We start from the raw sequence: 19,190 nt of genomic DNA on the forward strand, positions 1-19,190 counted from the left end.
TACTTAAAATTTAGAATGCTGGCTGCATGCAATGAGCAAACGTTCCATGGGTTTACCAATAGATAGATAATGTGATGTACACATAACTATATAATGTGACTTAACCCGTATCTAAATAATGTGACTTACCTATATCTAGATAATGTGATATACCCATAGCTAGATTATATGACTTACCCATATCTGGATAATGTGACTTAAACATACCTAAATAGTGTGAATATTCCCAGGTGGCCAAGTGGTCTAAGGCATTTGCCTGACATCGACCCTCTGTTGGCATGGGTTTGAGTTTTGGACATGGCCAACATGGGAATGAGTGAAATCTTTCCAGTAATTTCTTTGGGTTTTCCTGGGTTCTAATTGAGTCCAACTGCAAACTGCATGGACCCAGATCAGCCTTCATATAATGCACTAGCAGCTGGGAGTAATCAGTAAACAACATAAATCCTAATCTGCAGGTGCATAATGTGCAGGCAGGTTGGGTTAAATGTTTTTGGCATGTGGACTCAACTTTTAAATGAGTATTACTTTGTTTTTTTCCTCAGAAACTGAAACGATGACAAAATGATGTCCTATGTTTTCATAATATCAGAGTTACAGAGAATACAAAGTACAATGAGTGGAGATTCAATGTCTCAGCCAAAATTAGTGATAAATCAGGCTTATTAAGTTATGAAGTAGATACCAAGCTTCTTAAGTTATGAAGTAGACACTGTACTTATTAAGTTATGAAGTAGAAAATAATGACTAAGTTCAAACTCAAGATGTTCACTTACAAAACACAAAGCTTGCCAGTAGCTTCTCGTAGGTCGGTGGTTCTTGCCAGGGTTTTCCCGTGTTCTTCCGCCACCATTTATACTGGCCACTATGTATAGCCTATGTTGTGCTGAAAATGGTGTTAAACCCTACAACAACAACAACAAAGATTTCTTCAACATTAATCAAATTTGTTAATGTCAAATATAACCAATTAAAGTGAAATATTAGCAATATAAGTAACATTAATGTGAAATATATGCTGTATTAATGTGAAATATTAGCAATATAAGTAATATTAATGTAAAATATATACTGTATTAGTGTGAAATATTAGCAATATAAGTAATATTAATGTAAAATATATACTGTATTAATGTGAAGTAGCAATATAAGTAATATTAATGTAAAATATATGCTGTATTAATGTGAAATATTAGCAATATAAGTAATATTAATGTACAATATATGCTGTATTAATGTGAAATAAACGTAAAGAATGTGCAGTATATAAATATAAGCAACTAGTATGAATTATAATGAACAGTGACCTGAAATATTGTGAAATAATATGAAGTATTAGCAATTAATGTGAAATATTATTAATGAATGTGCAATATAAGCAATTAATACGAAATAGAAACAATTTATATGAACTATAATTAAGATTAACCTGAAATATAAGCAATTATTGTTAACTGTATGCAACTTCTTTGAAATATAGGTGGTTAATATGAAACAAGCCATATTAATGTGAAATATAAGCAGTTCATGTTAACTGTAGACAATTTATGTGAAATATAAGTATTTACTGTGATATATTAGCATTATTAAACTATTTCTGAAAGTTTTGTCATCCTGCCTATTTATTAAGATTCATAAAATCAAAATTTTGGCATGTTTGCATTCAAATTTTGTGCTGTAAATATTGCATAACTGCTAGGCTAAGGCCTGAAAAAAGAGGTCATGGAGGGGGATGCCACATGACCAAGAGCGTTCGTAATGTTCATGTTGATACACAGATTTAAAAAGTCAATTATATCTTTTCAGATTTCAGCGACCCCTCACAATACTGGTTAATCATCTTGGAGTGTTTGGTAGAAACTACTTTATTAGATTTGTTCTTTACCTCATGTAAGTGCATAAATAAATTTTGTGTGCCCCACCATGAGATTGGCAGGGCATATAGTGGTATCCCTGTATGTGTGTCCATCTCTTACACTGTTATTTAGTGTTGATTTATGTCCGTTTTCAGGCACTATTGACTGGGTCCATGTTCTGCAAACATATTATCTAATTTTATTTCAGTTAGCTCCTTTTAGCATTTGTAATAGAATTTAGGCAGCCTACATTTTTGCCATTCATAATAATGCACTCCACATATTAAGATTTGTACAATGTTCATTTTGGTGGCTTGTTCAGAGAACTGTAACATGATTTTAACAGAATTTATACACCCTCATTTCAGCTATTGATAATGATAGTGTGACCCCACTAGAGCACAATGGTTGGGGTCCATAGAACCTGACTGTGTTATGTACCAAACCGTGTTATAGCCGACCAAGTCAGCTAGCTTAAGAAAATGATGCATATACCAAAATATGGCCAGGGGTGGGGAGTGTGTAGTGTAATAACAGCAGGCTAAACAGTATGTGCTTTTGATTAAATGAAGACAAAACTAATCTGAAATACACTTCTATACGACATTAAATGTCTGGCTGCATCAAAGAAATAAGCTGCATAACTTTAAAATGTTTGTCTTGTGTCCGCTAAAATTCAAATCCATCTGGTTTCAGTCGAACAGGTTACATATTAGACAAATTTTTATCGAGATTTCACCCGCCCCCCTTTTTCTGTGTGAAAGTACATTATCAGTAGACACACACCCCCCCATGCAAGCTTATGCATTTGGGTTAACCCCCCTCCATGCGTACGTACTATATGGATGGCCCCTAAATGGCTGGTTTCATTAAATTTTCATTTTGAAACAAGCTGGTCACTTTCAATTGTAATACTGAGATGCTGGCATTCAGTTTGATTTTATATTTTGTTAGAGTGACAAAATATTGACTAGAATTCATACTCGGGTAGAGAAGTATAAATGAAAGTGAAAACCATTCTTGCACTTTGTCCCATTATCCTTCAGATTAAGGGGACAATCAAAATTTATAGGCACAAAGTATCTCTAGTACTTAATGGTAAATAACTTTGTTATTTGCACTGCACTATTATTTTTTTAAACACTTTATACTAATTAACATTATCAAGATCTAAAGTAACCCATACAAATATTTTCAACCTGCAGTGTTTCATTCTGGTTTTTGCCTACATATAACTTTAGTGTTCACTCATAATCTACCAGCATTTGTTATAATAATTGCCTTTTTTATTAAAAATTACTTTACTTTTTAAGCTAATAATGCAATGACTATAGGACAAATTTCCATTATTTTAGTCCCTTTTGTCAATAAAGTCATTGCCGCCATAAGTTCATGTTCAATCTTGAAAATACATTATACTAGCTGTTATCAGAGAATTTGCATTACCGCTGTACAGATTACTACAAACCTTACTTTGTCTTGATTGTCACGTGATTATAATGTATTAAATTTTAGTTTATGCACAACTTGATGATCTTAAATTATTTTACATATTGCCACTTTTGTAATGGGGTTTGTCTGATAATGATCATTATGGGATATATTGGTGGTTTTGTAAGATGACGTAATGTCAAATTATAAGGTTTAGTCAGTGGCCAACACTAGGATAGGGGTGTCGTACATATACCTCGCAATTGAGAGGCAGACAGGAAATTATGCAAGAAACTATGATTAGCCTATGACAGATTGTGTTGCTATTAGCATCTTTGGCAGTAATATCTCCAACAGAGATATATATGAACATGTGGTCAAGATAGACAGTAGACAGAATTGCCATTTTTTCTCCCATGAAATGCATACAGATGGGCACACTGGTGTCAGGGTGCAAAACATGGTTCCTGGTCTTGTAGTGCAAAGATGATTACCTGATCTTGTAGTAAGTTTTGCAACAGCTGATCTGCATCAGAGCTTGTTGTAAATTGATGTACAGTTTACATTGTTGAACAGTATAGTTTGTAACACATGGTAAAGCACAGTGTATTTGGTTGTGAGCAGTACAGTTTGTTGCAATGGTTAAACAGTACATTTAATTTTGTAAAGAACAGTTTATTGCACATGGTTAAACAGTACACTTAGTTTTGTACATTACAGTTTGTAACATACACAGTATATTTGGTTTTGTATAGTACAGTTTGTGACATATAGTTAAACAGTGCATTTAGTTATGTACAGTAAAGTTTGTAATTTAGCCGTGTATTTGGTTTATGCAGTACAGTTTGCAACAAATGTTAATAAAACAATACAGATTACCCCTCATTTATCTTTGGAAAGACAATATTTTCATTGTAGAGTGGAATATTTTCTGAGTTTTGGAAAAGTAAATGTTTTATTTTTTGGCTTGACTTTTACGTAGCTGATTTAGCAGGAAACTTGGGTTTTGGTGATATCATTTTGAACTCCTCCATAAAGTACCTGTTTACTTTGAGTATGTCATAATATGGTTTTATTTCATTTTCTTTCAGACTGTGCGTTCCATGCTGTTTTATTCTTGCTACAGTCATGGGAGGAATTAGTCTGTTTGTTACCAGCATCATATATTTTGTTGTAAGTTATTATGTGGCCTTAAAATACCCCATTCCCATCCAAAGTGAATAAAAAAAACATTTTCATAATGTCTTAAACTTGATGAAATCATAACAGAAGAATCTTCAGTTCTTTAAGTTATTCATGAAACCCTTTGGAATAAAAATCAATGACTGTTCAAAATAGAATTTGTTAAGTTGGATGCAGAATATTGCCTGGTATAATGGTATTAATGTCATTGCTGGCCCCTAAGCAAGCCTAAGCTGCTTGTACAGTTTATACAAAGGCACTGTGAAGAGGTTTGTCCAGTCCTTTTTTATCTTAAAGGTTCAGTAATCCCAGTTATAGGGTAGACAAAATTTGAGGACTTATTATTTTACCATAAAGTAAATTTTCTTCCACATGTCAGATACTGCAGGGACAGATTTAAGAAAATCCTGGATTTGATACTACTCATGGCAAACACTGTTTGGGGACAACAATGAAATGCCATTCTCTGTTATACAGATCTTTTGTAGGATCATAACTTAACTGTGGCTCTGTTGTGTATGGATTGGTATACAAGTCTTAATTGCAGATACTTGATCTGATGTATTTAGGATGTTGACTTTGCCTGAGAGCATTTAGAACTTTTCCATCACAAAGACTTTATATGGAAGTCAGTAAACAATCACTTTATCTCAGATGAATGAAATTTTCTCAGCCGATATTCTAATCCATCAAATCCCGCATACAGTACAATCTTTTAGGCTCAGTTATCTATCTTTGTATATTCAGAAACCAAATTTTATTCCAGATCTTGTCATTTTAATTTGTCTTTTCCTATAAACAGCATTAATCAGTGTTGGAAATACTGCAAAATTCTATCTGCCAAAATCACAGCCTTGGTTACCAAAACCTCCAGAAATTATATTTGATCTTAAAGAATTCTTAAAGACCTATTTTAAAAATCCTCTATTTTCAAAATAATTCATTGAAATCAGACCCCTCAATAATGGTCAGAGATCCCATTGTTTAGATAGTTCAGAAGATGGAGACAGGTTAAATCTGTTTTTGCAATATTCCTCAGTACCAACTTATCCCAATTACTGAATAAAGCCTCCATTTTTCCTGTAGAAATTTACTGTAAAATGTTACCCATATTCAGAATTTAGCTACATTGAACAGCTCAAAAAATACTTCAGTATCTTTTCTAATAATTATTCCACACTAATGCCTTGCAAAGCATGAAAACTGACAAAACATTAAAATCCCAGATTGTAATGAAACCAGATTTGCTCATATAATATGGAAAATGTATTTCATAATGTTGGCCGCATGGCCATATTGGAATTAAGGGTAGTGGAAAGGCAGATAAAGCAGCCAAAGTTCTTTGCAGTCGCCCACTTCTGAATTGATCGTTCTATATACTGAATTCAAATAACATAAATCAGCATGTTCCTTATAATTGGCAAAAGATCTGGAATGAAAACTCCACAAAACATGCCTCATGACATCAAACCCATTATTGGACTGTGGCATCTCTCATATAGAACAAATTCAAATGATGTGGTGACAGCAAAATAGGACACACATACCTGACTCAGCCATACCTCAGGAAGAGTCAGCCATGAGTGTATATCTTGCCAGTGTCCACTATATCATACAAACCCACTGAATCAATAGTTTGAGTGTAAATCATTACCAAGAGTGAACATAGGATATACTCACTGAGCTATACTGACATTACGATTTTAAGGAAAAGCCCGTGTTCCTGCAAGATACCTGTGCTGTATGGAAAGCTAGCTGTTTAACATGCATTGATGTGTTTTGAGAATATAAAGCAAGCAGTCAGAAAGTGAAGTGGAGGGGGCAGGCAAGCAGGAAGGGGTGTGTGATCCCATAACCCTCGCCAACCACTTTGGCTGGTGAAGGGTAAATTGGACGTGTATGAGTGCTTGTCCACTTAAGGGCCTCCTGGCCTGTGGAGGGGAGATTAAAAATACGAGCAGGAGAGCAAAGGTATAGGGATGAATTTAGATGACTTTTTGTGAAGAAAAGAAGAAAGAAAAAAGATATATATATATATATATATATATATATATATATATATATATATATATATATATATATATATATATATATATATATTGGTGACATAAGAATGAAAAACTGTTTATTCATGGAGCCAAACTGTAGAGTGATATTCGGGTTATGACACAATCAGGAAAACTGATTCTGGTGAGTTCTTAATGTAGTGCAGTGATAGAATTGTACAGTTAAACAAGAACTGAATAACAATCTTATTTCATTTAATATTTTATCACAAGAAGTAGTGTTAGTGGGAATGTGAGTGTGCATTATTGGTGTTTTATTTCAAAAACTGTAATATTATTGGGCAATTTTTTTATATTGTCCTCATTCTTTGAGTGCTTATTGCCTGTCCTATATATTTACCTCCCCATCTTAAGTATTTGACTAAGTGTAGGGAGTTCATGGCTTACAATCAGTGGAGTACATTCTTGTCCAGTATATAGACTTCCACCATATTGGACAGAGGTGTTATTTCTAACTCAATTAAACTTTTTTAGCTCAACTAAGGAACTTTTTAATTTGATTAAGAAACTTTATGATGATGTATCATCTAAATATATTATGAATTTTTTAAGGAATTCAGGTCAAATAAAATATTTGACCCGATGTTTTAAGGATTTTATCTCATTTTACTTTTATATTTTATTTTATATAAATTTGACAGAATTAAACATCTTTTTCTTTTATCTTTTATGTTCTAGTACTTTATTTATTTTATTTTTTTGGAAGAGTTTTTCTTTTGAATGCTTTTTTGTGCAGTTCTTTTTTAGTTCATTGTTATAACTTTGCATTTAATTGGCACCATATTCCTAATAAGCTGTGTAATGCTAATACATATATCATTTATGTTTATTTGGAAGGGCTTAATCTACTCAAAGTATTTTATGCAGTTCTTTATATTTTCTTTTTAGAACTTGACATTTAATCATCGCCATGTAACCATTATTGTGCTGATGTGCCATTATGCTCTAAAGCATATCTATATACTTCTACCATAAGCATATTAAATTTTGACTTGGGTACATTTAATCAATGTAAACTATGTATTGGGGGCAAGTTGATAGCATTCAATGCATATTTGAAATGATAGACCTCAGTCAGATTATGTTAGTTATCAACTAGAAACAAATAATCTAGTGCATCCTGAGTTGGTCATGCTCACTAAGATGTTTGATGCATTCTTATAGACATGATAAACATCTTGATGACTAAGGTTTGATATTGTAAGTTGTGTTGTATGGAGTCTAGAAATCATCCTGTTGAAATTTCAAAAGTAATTCCAAGTAGTTCCAATCCATGAACTAAAATACCTTACATTTAAGTTGAATAGAGTTCTGCACAAAGGGAAAGAGAGCAACCAGGTATCAGAATCTTGCAAATCTTTAAAGTTGGTGCTGATCCAGAATAATGTGTGAGATCAGTTACAGGAAGCAGGTAGACATTTTGCTTGAATAATTTAAACTTTTCAAAGAGCCTTTTTGCATGTAGGGCTTTAGATGTATGTAAGTATCAGTCTGACATAAAATATTGTTTCTGTTTAAAACAACCTCTTTGAGAAAATGTTAACAATTCTTCAACAGATTTAGTGGCCATAACTCTGGCATCCCAAACTCAGGTTACCCAGACAGTTACTATTAATGTGGCTTTTATGTCAGCCAGTTACTATGTCATGTGGCTTTTATGTCAGCCAGTTATTAATCTTAGGTGTAATTTGACTTTTGTATCTTGTTGCATCAATTGAAAATGAGGCAGCTTTCTTAACTGTTAATGTCCCCAATGAGAGTTTTGTGCTCATTGAATACTTATACAGATCTTTTGATCAATGCAAGCTTATGAGTTTTGTGATCACTGCATGCTTATTTGAGAGTCTTGTGATCTCTGCAATTTTATGAGAGTCTTGTGTTCACTGCAGGTTTAAAAAAGTCTTGTGATCACTGCAGGTTATTTGAGAGTCTCATCATCACTGCAATCTTATACGAGTCTTGCGATAACTGTAAGTTCATGCGAGTCTTGTGATCAATGAAAGCTTATGGGAACAAAAGCTCAAAATCCTGCCTAATTATTTTGTCTGACTTAAAAAGTTATTTAATTTCCATCCTCAGCATTTAATAATTTTGATTTTGTAATGTTTCGGGACTTATTTTCAAAATAATTAGTCTGTACACAGATCACTAGGCAGTGCAGAGTGTTGGATGCCCATGAGGACATTATAATCTTGGTAAAGTCTCTTTTGAAGGCACTATGTATATTGGTGAGGACATTTTATCCATGTTACTGATGCCTTTAAAATAATAGTTGCATTTCAGGTAAAGAAAATAAAGGTTAATGATGCCAGGTTCAATCCAAGGATTCACAGGTCAGATAGTACCATGTTTTACCCTCTGTAAATAAAGCATACCAGACCACCATGGGAGGAATGTATGCATCGCCCTATTACAACAAGCTTGAGAATAACACAGCTATTTACCCATTAATAACACTCAGTCAAATACTGATAAAGCTCCTTATGATTTTCTGTGTATAGCCAATAGTTGTAAACATATTTACTAATTTTTATGTGGTTTATGATGGATTGGGCTCTGAATTAAATCTTTTATAGGATGATGTTTTTTCAGTTATTTCTTTTTTGCTCTTTTTCACCTAGGGACCAGTTTCCTGCATCATATAGTTTGCGTTCAGGCTTGGCTAATTCCTTTCAGTTCAAGTTTTATATAAAGATTTCTTAGAAAATTTGTCTTAAACTGTTATTCCTACAAACAATCTAACATAGATTTTGTAAACAGCATCAAATGGTACTTTGTCTGTAATTTTGTTACATTTTATGACAAAAACTTAAACAATATTATTTGGCAGTGAGTACTGTCTCTAAAACAATTTGTGTTATTACCTTTTCTTGGCAGCTTTGGTGAGACATAGGAATCAATTTTCTGTTCCAGAGAAGTGTCGTTATTGTTTTTGCTACTGTTCCTGTTGCTCCTATTGACATCACCACTTATTTTTACATTAGCCTCTGTTGCTATGAAAATTTTGTATTTATAGTCCTGAAAGCTTATATGTCTGTTTAAATACATTTGATCTCTAGCAAACATTAGTCACATTAGCAAATTTTCATGCTTCAATGATCATGCCAAGGTTTTGCATTCAGTTCCATTCTTCTGACACTTTTACCTGCTTTTTCATTAAGCTTGGTCACTGAATTTGTTTTGATAATTAATAGATCACATTTAACTACAGTACCATCATTTGCTCTGACATTGTGTTAGTTCTGGTATTGAGCACAGAGAAGCAATTGAGAGTTTCATTAAGTGGATCATTTTTTTATTATTTTAGGCTGCAATGAAGGGTGAGGAATGGTTGGCAGTTGGCCTTGATACAGAAACAGTGGACAAGAAAAGACCACATAGTTTACGCCCACCAAAGAAACCACCTCCCAGAACCCGTGGAAAACATGAGAATCTTGAGGACAGAACTGTAGATATTCATGATGTCACCATACAAGAAGAAATTCATTGAGACAATTTTTTTGCTTTATTCCAGTTTCCTTTTTTTAATGCAATTCGCATCTGTTTTTTTGTTGAGAGGGGGTATATTGGCATATCAAATTCACAGCTTATTTATGACATTAAAATTACCATAACATTTACTCTTATCCTATTTTTGGGTAGATGTACACATCATTGACATGGTATTCAGGGAGGGGCAATATTTTGGAAAAGTAAAATATTTTCAGTCACCTTTGGTCCCATACTCTATGGAACACAGGTTTGTGTTAATTCAGTGTAACTGTTATGTATGTCTATGTGTTTGTGTGTGTGTGTGTGTGTGTGTGTGTGTCTTTACTTTTAGTTTATCTGGCCAAAGGCAATATTTGCTTATGACATTGTATCCTGATGGGGCCAATTTTCAGTGGCCTTGTGTCCTGATGGGGTCATTTTCTAATGGCCTTGTGTCCTGATGGAGCCATTTTCTACTGGCCATGTGTCCTGATGAGACCATTTTATACTGACCATGTGTCCTGATGGGACCATTTTCTACTGGCCTTGTGTCCTGATGGGGCTATTTTATACTGGCCTTGTGTCCTGATGGGGTCATTTTCTAATGGGCTTGTGTCCTGATGGGGATATTTTATACTGGCCTTGTGTCCTGATGGGGTCATTTTATACTGGCCTTGTGTCCTGATGGAACCATTTTCTACTGGCCATGTGTCCTGATGAGACCATTTTATACTGGCCATGTGTCCTGATGGAACCATTTTCTACTGGCCATGTGTCCTCATGGGACCATTTTCTACTGGCCATGTGTCCTGATGGGACCATTTTCTACTGGCCTTTTGTCCTGATGGGGCTATTTTATACTGGCCTTGTGTCCTGATGGGGCCATTTTCTACTGACCTTGTGTACTGATGGGGCCATTTTCTACTGGCCTTGTGTCCTGATGGGGCTATTTTATACTGGCCTTGTGTCCTGATGGGACCATTTATACTGGCAGCTTGGGGGGGGGACATTAAGTTCATCTGAGGTCAGGCAATCTGCCAAGTGAATTGTTACTTTTGTATGTAATTTGTTTGTTGCTTTTTTCTTGTTTGTTAATGATAATACACATTAGTAAATATTTTTATGTCATACTTAGATATTGAACAAATCCTTGGTTTATGCCGACCTGTGTAGTGTAATTCCTTCTGGCCCTGGATCAGTCAGGTAAAAATGAATTTTCAAGCCCTGAAGGTGATATTTTGTTTTGTTCCCCCTTCCCAACTACAGTTGATTTGGGACTGGATCAAGAAATAAATAAGAAGAGGCATTGTTTTTATGTTTGGCTTAATTTTCATTTCTTCTTTTTAAATTTTATAAAACAGTGATTTGACAGGTGATGGTATTTTTGGCCAGGAACATAGAATTCTAAAGTAGCAAACTGAATGATCAGTAGAAAAAATGCATTTGAAACTTGGTAACATTTAAAACTCTGATAAACTGGTGATTTTCCTTTTTGTCCTGACTTTAAGAGTGCAGTACATGTTGACAGGACAGATCGAAGATATAAACAAATTCAAAACAAGATTAACAACAATTGGATACAAAAGTAGTGACTGATAGAAGTAAACAGATTTATTTAACAGCACATCTTTTGAAACACATGTACAACTGATGCAAGACACTTCAAAGATAGTCATTGCGTCTACATCAAAATGGTTTTTGATTTATTGTCTTGCATTTTTTTTTATATGTAGGCTCTCACAGCTCATGCAAATATATTTTAGATTTGCTAATATTGAGTGACCTATCATGTAGCCAAAGTGTACCTGACCTTATTTGGAATTGCCAGGTCAATAAAGCACTTTGGATGAATTTCATCGCTATCCCATATGCTGCATGCAAATATCAGGTTGATTAGACTGTACTAATAACCAAACAGCATATTAGACTGTACTAATACCCAAACAGTATATTAGACTGTTCTAATAACCAAACAGTATATTAGACTGTACTAATAACTAAACAGCATATTAGACTGTACTAATAACCAAACAGCATATTAGACTACTAATAACCAAACAGTATATTAGACTGTACTAATAACCAAACAGTATATTAGACTGTTCTAATAACCAAACAGTATATTAGACTGTACTAATAACTAAACAGCATATTAGACTGTACTAATAACCAAACAGCATATTAGACTGTACTAATAACCAAACAGTATATTAGACTGTTCTAATAACTAAATAGCATATTAGACTGTACTAATAACCAAACAGCATATTAGACTACTAATAACCAAACAGCATATTAGACTGTACTAATAACCAAACAGTATATTAGACTGTACTAATAACCAAACAGTGTATTAGACTGTACTAATAACCAAACAGCATATTTCAGGGTTGTCCAAGTAGCTAGTGGAAGGATTTACCAACACCAGTTTGATTTACCAATTTGAATTACTGGTACAGACACAAATGATGTATACCATCAGACCTGGAAATGTCATATTGTAATGTTTTTCTCCTCTTTTCTTTTAAATTGGAGAGTTCAAACATTGAAGGTAGGCATCAGAGGTGTCACAGATACAGAAAGAATTGTCTTTATGTTCACATTATTGTATGGAATGATAAAAGGTCACTTTATTTTACACCGCTCTTCAAGAAAAGTCGTGATGTCACAGTCAGACCATTTCTGACAGTGTATTGTAAATTGAGTTACAAAAAAATTGACTTCTTTTACAAAATTTACAATGTCTTACATTCACTTGTGTTAGAATAATAGTTGTACAGCTACAAGTGTCCTAATTTAAATATTTGCTGCCCCCCCCACTGGCAAAACCCTATTTATGATGGTAAAATATATAAATAACTTCCATTTCTCCATAAAAATTGCCTTCTCTTCAGTGTTGAATCTATTTCTCATCATTATCAAGGTTCTTTACATTTATAAAAACTAAAAATGATGTTTATCCAAGTAGCTAAATTTGCAGTGACTTTTGACTCCTTTTGCACTTCTGCCAGAGGATGAAGTTCATATTGGTGTCTGTCCATTCTTCTGTCTGTCTGTTACCAGTTTTGTCTCAGCATATTATCTTTAGCTGCTTACCATCTGTAGTTACCAAACTTTGTGGATGTCTTGCACAGGAAGTAAGAAATAACCATATATATTTTAGGCTCAAAGGTCAAGGTCACTTGGGAAGAAAGAAATTAAAATGATTGCTGCACAATGTCTAAGAGTTGTCCAGCATCTACAGTTACCAAACCTTGTGGATGGTTGTACTTGGGGTAATGAATAAGCCATCAATTTTGGGAACAAAACTCCAAGGTTAGGTTCATTGTGACTACAACAAGAAAATGGTTTTCACACAGTAACTCCAGTTTTCTACCAACAAGGTTAGCAAATGTTATAGATAGTTTGCACTTGGGGTAAGGAAGACTTATATAAATATATGGTTCGTGGTACTCTTATTTTACCCTGAGGAATCTTCCTGTTAAAAGTCAGCATGTTAGCAGATCTCATCTTTATAGGAAATCTGAACACAATTTTCTCAACTTTTTATATTCCCCATGAATCAGGTTATTTGTTTCTAAATGTATGTAATGTATATATATGACCAAAAAATATATGTATATATCACTTTTCCATGATGAATGTAAATGTATATATGACCAAAATATATGTGTATATATCACATTTCTTTGATTAGTGTAAATGTATATATTGCCAAAATACTTGTAGGTTACTGCATTTCTATGGGAAAATATGAACAAGTTTTTTCTGAGTAATACTGCATGACCTTTGTGGAGTTAAGTATTACTCTAAAAAAACGTTATTATTTTCCTATATAAATGCAGCAACATTTTTATTATATACTCATTATTATCATTTGTTCATTTTATTCCCTGTTAACTTTGCATTGTCAGAATCTTGCAGTATTTTACGATATTGAACTCGTGCACACAATTCATACTGCACTCATAAAGGAACTACTTTCTATTGTAAACAAACAATGGATACATACGCCAGCACTTTTGATTTGTAAACAAGTCACGTAGTGTCCCGCAGTAGGCCCTTTACCTTTTGTTGATTAAATTTGTTTCTGAATGAACTAAAGCAGATGTTTCATGAACTGCCACATACCAGCTGCTTTTTGCTACATTCCGCGTTAACTTTTTTGATACAATGTTTCAAATTTAGCTGGGCAATAGACACCAGATTTCATAAAATTTCTGGGTTCCTACAAATAACATGCAAGTGACAAGGCATAATCTGTCTTCTTTAGCTGGTAATAAGAATGGCAAAAAGATATACTTACAGTTTTACTTCCTGAATTTCTTCAAAATGTACTTTCTTAGTTCTGCAAATCCAAATTACATGAGCCATGTCATGGGTTCTCAAACTTGATTACACTTTTCAAAATTGTAATGTAATTTTGACTATATTCCAAGTGCAGTTACATCCTCCTTACTGCATTCAAAATGAAATAAACATTATATTCCATAGCGTCTTTTTGATAATTGCAATTCAAAGACTTCATATCTTTCCCACATTATGATTTCAAACATTCAATTACAGAACAGAACCACACTTGCAGATGTCAACACGCTGCTCCACGCTGGAATCCGATGTATTTCCTGTAGAATTGGCACATAAATCCCGTCCATAATCATGAAATTTAGTAGAAGCAACATAAATACCAAAATCTATTCATTTCAGATCAAATGGAAAAGTTTTTGCAAAGCACATTCATTTACAATATGACTCCAAATTTCAATTTTAAGTAGACCAAAACGCCATTTTCTTTCAAAAGATATGTCTACCGCGTTTAAAGTTTATATTTATCAGGGTGGAGTTATGTGTGCATTAATAATGTTGTTGTGGAAAGATGAATCTGAACTTGTGTATTTAATTTGGAATACAGCATACATTCTGTTACTTTGTTGTATGGGGCCCCGAGTGGTCTAAAGCGTTCTCAGTTACTGATCACTGCCATCTCACCTCTGTCTGCGTAGGTTCAAGTCTCGGATTCGGCCAATGTGGGTATGTGAGAAAGCTTGCCAGTAGCTTTTCGAGGGTCGGTGGTTCTTTCCGGGGATTTCCCAGGATCTTCCTCCACCATTAATACTGGCCGCCATGTGTAGGCTATTGTGTGCTGATGAATGGCATTAAACCCTACAACAACAACAAACTTCGTTGCATGTAGCATATTTTTGTTTACATAATTAAGCCTTAGGTAGAATAAGAAAATGAGAATATTATAAAATGGTTACTGCATTTGTATTGGAAAATATGAACTCGTTTTGTCAGATGGATATATTGCACTCCCAAGGTAGTGCAGTATTACAATCAGATAAACTCGTTCATATTTTCCCATACAGATGCAGTAAGCTGTAATTATATACTCACTTTGTTTTCCATCCTAAGTCTTAATAATAAAGGATTACATTACAAGAAATTAAGTAATTGAATTTATGCTGCATTTCAAAATAAATACACAGTCATAGATTCATCAATGCACAGTAACACTATTAATGCTCATAAGCACCACCTAGCGATCTTTGAACTTCATTGTGCTCGACATTAGTTTCAAACAATTCTCATTTTAGTCTCCTTAAACTTGAAAAGTATCGCCATATTTTGAATGAATGTGCATTGAAAAATCTTTTGCAGTTGCTCTGGAATGGATGGATTTTGTTTGTCTGTTGATCTAATTCAATTCTGATTTTTTGCTTATTGATTTGATTTATTGGTTCCATTCAGTGCAGTAAGGAGAATGTGATTTTAGTTGGAAATGTAGTCTAAATTACAGTACAATTTCTAAGTGCATTAGGCTTTCCATGACATGGGTCATGTCATTCAGATTTACAGAACTAATAAAGTAAACATTTTTGAGGAAATTCAGGATGCATAAATGTAAGTATATTTTTTACCATTCTTATTACCTGCTAAAGAAGATGCATGTTTATGCCCCATATCTGCATACTCGCTGTTGGAGGGACCCCAGCTACGACCTTTAATATACAGTCACAGTGTATGTCTTCTATCAGTAGCCTAATATTATATCAAAATATTTAAATGTTCTGTGACAGTCTGTTTAGCAAGCAGAAATAATAATTTGTCGTCATCTTGCCTTATTGGCTCAGATGCTCTTATTTTCCTACCAAAACCTTCAGTTGCATTTTTTTCTTGAATTTAGTGTTTAGGCTGACTAGTAAAATGGTACATATGTGATAGATATGCAATAGCCCTTAGCCTTTCTGTGCTATTTTTATAGACCTTAGAGAGCACTGGTCATTGTCTGAACCATCCTATTTGCAAACAGTTACAAATATTTCTCCTAAATATCTGTTTAATGATCAACATGGTATTTTCAATTACTGCATATCTCATGTTTGTTGTTGACATTGCAAATGTCATGTTCAGTTATTTGCTTGTTTGAAGGTTTCATTTGTGGCTTGGTGAACTTGTCCACATCGTTAACTTTATCATCTCTACTTTCAAATGGAAAAACAGCTTGTTCTTCCACAACAAATCTAATAATCCAGCAGTTGAAGCATGTACTAAATGTGCTTATATTGCTTGTTTACAAAGTAGTTTCAAATGCATTATACTATTTTTAGACATGTGTTATGCAATATGAAAAAATATGGAAAAATACTGAACAATTCTGACAGGTAAATTTAACGGTGAACAAAATGAGTATATGATAACAATTTGTATATCACTTTTCAGCTGTTGTCACCATCAACATTTAAGTCTTTCATTTTAGTTTTGTTTAGGTTCCACAGAATACATTTTTCTGTATGTTATCTGTTACTTTTGGAACTGATGGCTCTTTAATTAGGAAAGTTGTATCTTGTTCATATAACTCATTGGTTACTATTTGCTACCGGGGGCCCCGAGTGGCCGAGTGGTCTAAAGTGCTCACCATTACGGATCACTGCCATCTCACCTCTGTCTGCGTGGGTTCGAGTCCAAGGCTCGGCTAGCGTGGGTACTTGGGAAAGCCTGCCAGTAGCTTCTTGTGGGTCGGTGGTTCTTCCCTAGGTTTTCCAGGGTTCTTCCTCCACCAGTTATACTGGCCGCCATGTATAGCCTATCTTGTGCTGAAAAATGGCGTTAAACCCTAGAACAACAACAACAACAACTGTTTGCTACCTTTATATTTTATACTTAATATGTGCATATACACTTGTTTTAAATGTACATTCCTTACTCTATTTGCATGTTGTTCAAATTGATTATTGCCTGTATGCATATCATATGAACTGGATGAAGGATTAAACAATATTTCTGAAATTATTTTCTTTCTTTCTTTTCATGCTAGTTTTAACTACCTGTTTATTGATCTATCTGTGTTTTTCTGTCAATTTTTCTGTCCAAAATACATCAACTTTAATGTTCAGATGGATACAAGTTTCTTCTTTAAGTATGTTACCCAATCTTAATACCTTAAGAGAACTACTACTCCCTCGCAAATCCAGCCCACCCATATACTACTATTAGCCAAAGGGAGCTAAAGTTGTCAGTAGTTAAGTGGGCCACTTTACCGTCAATGGGAATTAGCATTACAAGATCCCTTGGGCAACTCTAGCGTCAAGGGAAATTTAACATGGAGAAAAATCGTGGGCAACTCTAGGGACAATGGGAATTTAACATAGAGTTTGGGTCTGTCTAGGGACAAGGGAAATTAACATGGGGAATAGAGTTTGGGCTTTTGGGATTTTTTTTTTTTTTTTTTAAAGTTTTTTTAAATTTAAATTTAAATTTAAATTTAAAAAAAGGGGTAGGCAATGGAAAGGCTATCTCTTTTCGAGAAATATGGCTGGCCCTGAAAAGGGCCTTTGGGTTTTCTTCTGCTTCTAGTTTCTTCTTTTTCTCCACCAAGTTCTTATTTTATCTCCAACACTCTTTCTCTTCTTTTCTTTCTTTTTTTTCTCCTGCTCTTCTTTCTTCTTCTCTTCCTCCTCTTCTTTCTTCCTCTTCTCATTTTCTTCTTCTTTTTCAATCTTTTCGTTCCATTTGCTTATTCTTATTCTTTCCTCTTCATCCTCCTTCTCCTCCTTTATCTCTTTCATGACACCACTAATCTTGTCCTTTACCTTTTTTAAGTTATTAATTTTCATCTTTACACGATGGGGACTATAGGAATAATGGTCTTCAACCAGTCTTATCAAAATCTGCTCCATCATTCCTAAGTTGTCTAAAACGTCTTGTAATGTTTGTATTTTGTCCATTTGGTTAGAAGCCATCTTCTTTTTTTATTCTTTGCAGAATGGTTTGAACGACGAATACTGTGGGTTCTTATACTTAAAGTGCGTACGTGAAGGAAAACATCCCCCTAAAACGTAAAATTGATCTTACCTAGATCATGACCAAACAACGCGCGGACGTGAAGGAAAACATCCCCTACTTTTTCATTTCATATAATAAAACCCAAACTATACTCTCCACATACGCTAAGAAACAATAAACAAATCCATAATCTACTATCCACACAATCGTACGTGAGCGGGTACAAACACAAACACACAAACACATACGCTAAGAAACAATAAACAAAATCCATAATCTACTATCCTCACAATCGTACGTGAGCGCTTACAAAACCCAAACTATACTCTTCACATACGCTAAGAAACAATAAACAAATCCATAATCTACTATCCACACAATCGTACGTGAGCGGGTACAAACACAAACACACAAACACAAACACACAAACACATACGCTAAGAAACAATAAACAAATCCATAATCTACTATCCACACAATCGTAAGTGAGCGGTTACAAAACCCAAACTATACTCTCCACATACGCTAAGAAACAATAAACAAAATCCATAATCTACTATCCACACAATCGTACGTGAGCGGGTACAAACACAAACACACAAACACATACGCTAAGAAACAATAAACAAAATCCATAATCTACTATCCTCACAATCGTACGTGAGCGCTTACAAAACCCAAACTATACTCTTCACATACGCTAAGAAACAATAAACAAATCCACAATCTACTATCCACACAATCGTACGTGAGCGGGTACAAACACAAACACACAAACACAAACACACAAACACATACGCTAAGAAACAATAAACAAATCCATAATCTACTATCCACACAATCGTACGTGAGCGGTTACAAAACCCAAACTATACTCTCCACATACGCTAAGAAACAA

The 19,190-nt window shown here is 34.2% G+C and overlaps 2 protein-coding genes across 2 annotated transcripts in view; one reads left to right on the plus strand and one right to left on the minus strand.

The window, feature by feature from the left end:
- Window positions 1–1,163, minus strand: part of LOC149782781 (GPI ethanolamine phosphate transferase 1-like) — a 99,931-nt gene extending 98,768 nt beyond the window's left edge. The window contains exon 1 of the mRNA XM_089934284.1: window positions 777–1,163. The gene's annotated coding sequence lies outside the window, so the exon portion shown is untranslated. The remainder of the gene's footprint in view (window positions 1–776) is intronic.
- Window positions 1–17,296, plus strand: part of LOC149782782 (cytochrome b-245 light chain-like) — a 30,863-nt gene extending 13,567 nt beyond the window's left edge. The window contains exons 4-6 of the mRNA XM_089934286.1: window positions 1,807–1,890; window positions 4,379–4,460; window positions 9,843–17,296. Coding sequence (XP_089790412.1) covers window positions 1,807–1,890; window positions 4,379–4,460; window positions 9,843–10,025 — 349 coding nt within the window. The 3' untranslated portion in view covers window positions 10,026–17,296. The remainder of the gene's footprint in view (window positions 1–1,806; window positions 1,891–4,378; window positions 4,461–9,842) is intronic.
- Window positions 17,297–19,190: the final 1,894 nt, after the last annotated feature.

Source organism: Sinohyriopsis cumingii, chromosome 15, assembly GCF_028554795.1.
Source record: "Sinohyriopsis cumingii isolate HCF-2022 chromosome 15, ASM2855479v2, whole genome shotgun sequence".
NCBI classification, from domain to species: Eukaryota; Metazoa; Mollusca; class Bivalvia; order Unionida; family Unionidae; genus Sinohyriopsis; species Sinohyriopsis cumingii.